This window comes from Diachasma alloeum, unplaced genomic scaffold (genome assembly GCF_001412515.2).
Source record: "Diachasma alloeum isolate Michigan unplaced genomic scaffold, Dall2.0 Dall_scaffold_01200, whole genome shotgun sequence".
NCBI classification, from domain to species: Eukaryota; Metazoa; Arthropoda; class Insecta; order Hymenoptera; family Braconidae; genus Diachasma; species Diachasma alloeum.
Genome location: NW_021681309.1, coordinates 11,956 through 20,648, shown reverse-complemented (window position 1 = coordinate 20,648; position 8,693 = coordinate 11,956). Strand labels below are relative to the sequence as shown.

Below are 8,693 nucleotides of genomic sequence, written 5' to 3'. Positions count from 1 at the left end.
AAATTTTTTCTCTCTAAATTCTAATTCTCTTAGAATTCTTTAATGCCTAAAGGAGGTTAGGCGGTGTTTGAGGTGAATTTGAGAGTGAATTTCTGTGGTTCTCGGTAGCTTAGTCGGTAAGAGTAACCGGCGCGTATCTGGGAGACCCGGGTTCGATTTCCGGTTGGGTGAAGCGGAAATTTTTTCTTTCTAAATTCTAACTCTCTTAGAATTTTTTTTTTTTACCTCATGGTGCCATATATGAGCACCCCCTACATATGGCTACCACCCCATATACATAAGTACCCCCCCATATGGGGTACACCCCATGTATGGGTGAACACCCACACTATGGGGGGTGCCCGTCACGTGGGACGTGAATTGACGGGAATTAACGGGAGTTGAGTTTGATGAGTGCTACATGGAGGTGTAGTGGTGGTTCCCGTCACGGGTGGTGTGGGGAGGTGCCCATATATGGGGGGGTGCCCATATATGGGTGCCATAGTATGGGTGTTCACCCATATATGGGGTGTGCCCGTCACGTGGGACGTAACGGGAGTTGAGTTTGATGAGTGCTACATGGAGGTGTAGTGGTGGTTCCCATCACGTGGGACGTGAATTGACGGGAATTAACGGGAGTTGAGTTTTTTTGGCACCCCCTATAGTATGGGTGTTCACCCATACATGGGGTCTATGGGAGAATTTTTTTTAAATCCTCATTCGATTTGAAACAATTTCTCTTATAGAAATCTGATTGTGCACTATTTTCGTTTATTCGACATTGCTGACTTGGCTTTCTTTTTCATTTCTCTGTATTTTTCAAAAAGTTCTACTTCCCAAAGAACCAAACAAAACTTTTTCTTAGCGCAGTTTTTTTACAAAAACATTTGTGTTCATTTTTTTTTATGGAGATTTCATTATTTTTTTCAAAATAAACAAGGAATCGATTTTATATCCTGTAAAGTTTTTTCATTTTCAAATCAATTTCGCTCATTTATTTTTCACACGATAAATCATCTTTCCAATTAACAATCGAAGTAAAACAAATAGTTCTATTCCATAGTCGTTATTTGCACCGACTTTTAATTATTTATTCAAGCTTTTCCGACTGAATTCGCTTCTTCGAGAATTCATTTGTGCACGGAACTCGATTGAAAAATATCTGTGGAATTCATCATTCGTGCACCATATTCAATTTGTAGATTCCCGGGCTTCCCTCCTTGGTGCGTGTGGTTGTATTACACTGCTACCAACTCCGTAACAAAAAAAATGATAGGAGTTGATGTGAAATGCGAGAATGGTCATGTGAACCCGTTGCTATGCGCGTATTTTTTTAAATATTGCTTCGAACAAAAAAATAGTTACATCAATTAGAAGCTTGTGGCCAATTTACATATATAATGTAACTAAGAGTATTTTTCATGTAGCTCGTCACGTTTGTATTTTATTTAATGGATATGATTCGGAGGTAGTGGAGGGCGTAGTTATTTCGTGTATAGATACACGGCAGCGATCGGCCTGATCGTTTGTACAGTCGGAGTCAAAACTTTTCTTGGCCGATACGCTGCCGCGTATGTCGATAAAAAGTGTTAGGCTAAATTACGAGAGGCGTACACAGATTCAGTATGATTCGATTCGAGCCCTCATCGTCGATAAGATAGAACCTTACCAAATTAACTACAAGAACATACGACGGACGATGTACCATGGTGTCATCACGAAACCGGGGAGCAAAATTATCCGCGCGACGGACCCAAAACGAAGGCATGATGAAGGCGCTTCAACTTTCCCCTACGAATATAAGAGAAAACGCCATATGGTTGAACCCAACGATTCAAAAATGAACACGAAGGAAACCTCCTTTGGATTTTTTCTAGATGTAAAGTAGGTGTCAAAGTTTTTCAATACTATATGTAAGTTTTCAATGCTAGATGTAAGTTATTTTTTCGTAGATATAAATTTTTATAAATTCAAGATTTTTTTTTAATGTACGTTTTTTTTAATGAATTTTTTTCAAAATAAAAACACGTGAGGACTTCCGTTTCCAGTCTGCGAGGAGAGCGTGGCAGGTATTTGGAGTGCTTAGGTTTTTTGCTCTTTTGAAGAGGCTTAGAGGTTGTTTGGATGGGAAAAAGGATGGGAATGGGTGGAAGAAGAGAGGAGTGGTGTGTGAAGTGGTGTGAAAGTAGTGTGTTTGGGGTGTAAGTAGGTGGAGGAGGGATATTTAGGTGTGGCTTCGTGGGAGAAAGAGTTAGGTTGATCTTGGCGCGAAGGGGAGGAGGGGGATAGGTGTTATTTTGGTGGGAGACAGGGCGTGGGAAGGGGAAGGTAGCGATAGGTAGAGAGAAGCGGTGATAAGGGCAACTAACGATCGGACAGGTCGGTAGAACAGGTGAGAAGGATAAGGAAGGGAGATGAGTCATTTGTTCCACTCAATGGTGGTGTCGTCGAGGTCGAAGGGGATACCGGCGAGTGGGAAGGGGGGAGCGGATAGTGGTGATGAAGGAGGGGCGAGAGAGGAGGATAAGCNTAGGTAGAGAGAAGCGGTGATAAGGGCAACTAACGATCGGACAGGTCGGTAGAACAGGTGAGAAGGATAAGGAAGGGAGATGAGTCATTTGTTCCACTCAATGGTGGTGTCGTCGAGGTCGAAGGGGATACCGGCGAGTGGGAAGGGGGGAGCGGGTAGTGGTGACGAAGGAGGGGCGAGAGAGGAGGATAAGCAAGATTTGAGCGGGAAGGGGAATGAGCAGGATAATGGAGGAGGCCAAAATGAGACCGTTTATGAGCCTTCGCGGGAGTTGTCGGACCTTTCTGATAAAGAGTGGAGCGGGGGGGGGGCAGAGATGGAGAAGAAAAAGAGAGGGAGACGCACGAATTTGGAGAGGCTAGGTAGGGCTATTGGGGGGAGAACTAGATCTCTGTCTTCGCTGGAGGCATGGAAGAAGGAGGAAAGGATGGGTTTCGGGTGGTGAGGAAATAGGTCGGAGAATAGCGAAGATAGTAAGAGGAGAAGGTCGGTGAAATTGGAAGACAGCGGGGAGGAGAGAAAAACAAGAAGAAGGGTGGAAAGGAGAGGAGGATATGAGGAGAGTGTGGAAAGAATGGAGAGTTTTCTCGAGAGTTTTAAGGAGGAAACGTTCTCGAAGCTGCAAGAGCTGAAGGAGGAGGGGAGGGGGATCAGGGCGGAGATTAGAATAGTGAATGAGAAATGGGAGAAGTGGGAAGGCAGGTGGGAAGAGGAAAAGAAACGTCTATGGGAGAAAATGAATGACTTCGNATGGAGAGTTTTCTCAAGAGTTTTAAGGAGGAAACGTTCTCGAAGCTGCAAGAGCTGAAGGAGGAGGGGAGGGGGGTCAGGGAGGAGATTAGAATAGTGAATGAGAAATGGGAGAAGTGGGAAGGCAGGTGGGAAGAGGAAAAGAAACGTCTATGGGAGAAAATGAATGACTTCGGGGAGATAGTGGTGGAAGTTAGGAGAGAAAATAAGGAGGAGGTTGTGGAGGTAAGGGAAAGGTTGGAAGCGCTGGAAACAAAAGCAGACAAAGTGGAAGCTCTGGAGAAAATGGTGAGGGAACTAAAGTTGGGAAAAGTGGAAGATGGGGGAGAGGGGGGGGGACAGGTGTGTAAAGAAAATGAGAAACTGAAGGAAAGAGTATGGGAACTGGAATGAAGGGAGGAAAAAAAGGAAAGGGAGAGGGGAACTAAGAATTTGGTGGTGAGAAAGATTGAACTGGGAGAAGGGGACGGTAGACAAGAGGTTGTTGACCTACTGACAACGGTGTTGGAGGTCGAGGTGGGGGTGAAGGAAATAAGAAAACTGGGAGGAAAAGATCGGCAAGGGAGGGGGACAGTAGTGGTGGAGCTGGAGGACCCCAGTCAGAAAAGGGAGGTGATGGAAGGTAGGGCGAAACTGAGGGGTCGGCCAGAGAGGTTGGATAACGATTTAACTTGGATGGAAAGAATGCAGTGGAGGCTGGGGCGTGTAGAAGGGATAGAAAGAAGGAAACGGAGGAGAGTAAGGGTGGGAAAGGGAATGATGTTGATTGATGGAGAGAGGTGGATTATCGATGAAAGAACGGAGAAACTATGGAATGAGAGGGGAGAGGAATGGCAGGATGTGAGAAGGGGGGATCAGAGAAGGGTGGGTAACAGGACAGAGGAGGTAGATAATGGAGGGATGGAGACCGAGCTGATCGATCAGCCAGGGGGTGGGGAGGATCAAATGGTCAGTAGGGAAGGTTGGGCGGGATAGAAACGGAAAAAAAGGAAGGAGTTTTGGAATGTGAGGGGATTAGAAAGGAAAGACAAAAACTTTTAGGAGAGCCTGAGGAGAGGGGAGTTGTTGGTGTTAATGGAGACTTGGACTGAAAAAGCAGCCTGGGAGAGGGTGGAGAAGAGACTGTCTGACGGGTACTGGTGGAAAGTACAACTAGCCGCAAGGGATCATAAGAAAGGAAGGGCGAAGGGAGGAATGTTGATGGGAATAAGGAAGGAGTTAAGCGACAGAGAAGAGTAGGAAGGAGTGGAGGAGGAAGGAAAAGAGACCGAGGGGTGGATAGAGGGAAAGATAAGATTGAGGAGGGAAAAAAAATAGGGATATGGACAGGAAAATGGAGAGGGTCGAGAAAGAAATGAAGAGAAAGGGAGAGGAGATAGTAATGATAGGGGGAATTTAATGCAGCGACGGGGACGGAAGGGGGACTGGTGGAGGATGATGAAGGGGGGGGGGAAGAGAGTCAAAAAGGTCTGAGGATAGGGAAGTATACAAAGAGGGAAAAATGCTGCTGAAAGCGCTGGATGAAACGGGGTGGACGATTTTGAATGGGAATCAGAAGGGGGATGAGGAGGGAGAGTTCACAAGAGAGGAAGGAGTAAATAGGACGGTCATAGACTACGTACTGATGGACGATAGGGGGAGGGGAATAGTGGAAAGTATGGTGGTGGGAGAGGAATGTGATTCGGATCACTTCGCTCTTGTGGTAACGGTGAAAGGATAGGAGTCTAGGAAGGCAGGGGGATCCAGAACGAAGGAAAGTAGGAAGTCACCCAAGGTATCTTTCTGGGAGAGAGAGGAGAGAGAAAAACTGAGAAGAGAATTAGAGAAGGTGGAATGGGGGGAGGGTTCGGTGGATGAGATGGTGAAAGAAGTAAGGGAAAGGGTGAAGGAGATCAAAAGTAGGATAGAGAGTGAGATGAAAAGGAAAGGGAAGCGTTGGGGGGACTGGTGGGACGTGGAGTGCCAAGAGAATAAGAAAAAGGTGAGAAGGACTCTGAGGCAGGCGAGGAAAGGGAAAGTGTCGAGGGATGAGTATAGGGTTAGGAAAAGGGATTATAATAAGCTATGTCTGAGGAAGAAGGAGGAGGAGTGGGCAAAGTTTGAAGCGGCGGTGGGGAGGGTAGTGGAGGAGGGGAGAGTGTGGGAGGTTGTGAATAGGGAGAGGAAAACAAACAAGAATGTAAACGAAAGAATCGGGTTGGAGGAATCGAAGGACTATTTTATGAGACTGTTAGGAGGAGTAGAATGTAGAGTGTTAGGGAATGGTAGGAGGGGTGGATAGGATTAGGCTCCTTCATCCCCTCCACCCCTCCAAAACAGCGGGACGGGGAGAGGACGGTTTGTCATACGAGGAAGTGGAAGTGGTGATAAAAAAACTGAAAGAGGGAAAGGCGACAGGAGAGGATGAGATAGAAAATGAGATCTGGAAAGAAGGGGGAGACGGGAAGAAAAGGGTAGCGCGGAGGATATGTAATGGTGTCTGGAAGGGTGGAGGTTGGCTGGCAGAGTGGAAAGATCGGCTGCGGGCCCCAATAGTAAAGAAAGGGGAGGGTAAGAGGGTGAAGGAATACAGGGGGGACTGATGCAAACACTGTACAAGATGTATGCGTCAGTGTTGACAAAGAGATTAGAGAGGGAAATGGAGGAAAAGGGGATTGTGCCGGACAACCAAACTGGGTTCAGAAGAGGAATGGCCACGATAGATGATATCTTCATGCTCAACTATCTGGTGAATTGGCAGGTGCAGGAGAAAGGGGGAAAGTTGGTGACGTGTTTCATTGATTTGAAGGCGGCTTTTGACTCGGTGAGCAGGAAAGTGTTATGGGAGGTGATAAGGGACAGAGGGATTTCAGACGCGTTAACGGAGAGGGTGAAGGAGATTTACAGGGAGACAGCGAGCAAGGTTAGTGTAGGAGATAGGGTATCTGGGAAGTTCTGGACAGCGAGGGGGGTTAGGCAAGGGTATCCGCTGAGCCCGATTTTATTCAACGTATTGCTGGCGAATCTGGAAGAGGAACTGAGGAAAAGGTGGAAAGGATGAGTACCGCTGGGAGCGACGAAAATCTTTTCGCTGGCGTATGCGGACGATATGGTCGTGTTAGCGGAGGATGAAGCGGGGATGAGGCTGATGATGGGATTTATGGGAGAATATATGAAGGGGAAGGAGTTGACGATTAATGCGGAGAAATCAACGGTAATGGTGTTCGGGGGTGGAAAGGGGAAGAAATGGAAATGGATGATGACGGGGAGGGAGGTTGAGGAGGTAAGGGAATTCTTTTACCTGGGGTATTGGTTTCAGAGGAATGGGAGACAGGAAAAGCAGGTGAAGAGTAGGATTGAAAAGGCGGGGAACCTAATGGGGCCGGTGTGGGGGATGGGGAAAAGACGACTCAAGAGGGACTGGAAGAGGAGGATTTGGCTATTTGATTCGCTGGTGTGGTCGGTCGTGGGGTACGGTGCGGAGATTTAGGGTTGGAAGGAAGGAGATAAGGTAGAGAGGATGCAGGAGAGGTATATGAGATGGGTACTAGGTTTAGGAAAGCGGACGTCGGGATACCTAGTTAGGGAGGAATTGAAGAGGGATAAACTGAGGACAAGAGCGGCGAATAGGGCGTGGAATTTTCAGGAGAAGCTGTGACGGGGGGAGGGAAGTAGTATCGCCAGGATCTGTCTGAGCGCGATAGAGAGAAGGGAGAGCAAGAAGGGGGTCTCAAAATGGGAGGAGGAGAGGAGGAGGTTCAGGGAGGAGAGGGGGCTGCTCGGTTTGGTGTAGAGAAGGGGTGGATGGATAGGGAGATGGATAGGGAGAAGGAGAGAAAAGAAAGATGGGGAAGGATAGTGAAGTCTACCTCGAATAGGTGGTATAAGGGAGTAGGATCAGAGGGGATTCCGGAATATCTGGAGAAAGAATGGGGGGAGGAAAGGTGGAACAGATTGGCTAGATATACCTTAGGGGAAGGAATGAGAGGGGAGAGAGAATGGGAGAAGGAGGAAAGGAAAAGATGTAGGAGATGTCATGCGAGGGAGGAGACATGGACGCATGTTTTGGAGGTGTGCAGAAATGAGGAGGGAGAAGAAAGGAGCGTGTGGGACAGAGTATGTGAGATTCAGGACGAAAAGGGAGAGGGTGAAAGGTGGATAATAGAATGGGAGTAGGACGGGGTAATTGCAGTGAATGAGTGAAGGGGGATGTGTGGATATGCGGGTGTGTGTGGGGGAGGGAGAGGGTACTGTGGGAAGGGTCTCAGGGAGGGATATGGGAGGATAAAGAGAGTAAGGCTCTGGAAGAATCAGAGGAACATCGGAGACCGGAAGCGGGGGCCACTCGCTCTTGCACTCGCTCTCTCACGCTCATGCTCACTGTCGCACTTGCTTTCTCACTCAACACTCGCTTTCAGCTTTGGTAGGTTAAGTTGTACATAGTAGCTATACGTTTATAGGACTAAGAAATCTAAATAGTAGATTATATTATTAGTAATAGATTTAGTAAATAAAATAAAAGGTTTATGTACGGGGGGGTGGGGAAATGGAAGTTCTTTGTATCCCCTAGGGGAACCAAACAAAGAAATATATCATAAAAAAACGTGAACTTTTTTCTTTTTTCCAAAATACTTATTTTTGGAGGGAAGTAAATTTTAAGTTCTTTTTCCGTGTTAAATGAGAGGAGAGAAATTAATTCAACTTTTTTTTTTATAAGAACTAATTCTGAAAAATTCCTTTTTTTCAAATCCAAAATTCAATGCAAACATTACATTTTTTTAAAAGTGGAAATATATTTAAAAAAATTTGTTTTTGTTTTTTCGTGGCGACTGTGTCTTACTCCCACTCCTCCAGGTCCCAGTCATTCTCGGTGCAATCGGGGTGGTGAAGGGCGTCCCCGAAGAGGATTTGGAGGTCCCATTGATCCTCGATTTCGTAGCGCTCGAGAGCTTGCTCGCTTTCGACCATCAGCCACTAGGCCTCACGCCGGAGCGCCCGCACCCATCGAGCTCTGAGGGTGAGCGGCCCGAGTCCACCCTCCCACCGTTCTCCTCACTGAAACCAAAAAAACAGAAAACCTATTAATAGGAAGGAAAGAAGGGATAGGCAGGAAGGGAGGGTTATTAGAGGGGGAAAAAAGGAATAGAAAATGAAGACGATGAGAGAGCGAGCGAGAGAGAAAAAGAGAGACAGAGAGACTTGTGACCATGTAGGCCTCATGTTCGGCCTCCAACAGCCAACTTCCCACCCTGGCGTGGAGGGCTCTGATGAGGAACATATCGTCACCATCAAGGGTTTCGCCCTCCTCGTCCTCCCAAAGCAGCCACTCGTTGGCTGCCCTGAGGTAGGCCCTCTCCCTTCTCGTTTCCTGCATCTAAAAATACAGAAAAAATATATTAAAAGCAATTAATTTTTTTTTTAATGAAAAAAACGCGAGCAAGAATTTTCTTTTACG

The 8,693-nt window shown here is 46.8% G+C and overlaps 1 protein-coding gene across 1 annotated transcript; it reads left to right on the top strand.

Moving 5' to 3' along the window:
- Window positions 1-5,858: 5,858 nt before the first annotated feature.
- LOC107046086 lies at window positions 5,859-6,728 on the top strand. The gene is made up of 2 exons (XM_015268588.1): window positions 5,859-6,161; window positions 6,558-6,728. The coding sequence occupies exons 1-2, from the start codon at window positions 5,859-5,861 to the stop codon at window positions 6,726-6,728; spliced, it is 474 nt and encodes a 157-aa protein (XP_015124074.1).
- The last annotated feature ends 1,965 nt before the right edge of the window (window positions 6,729-8,693 follow it).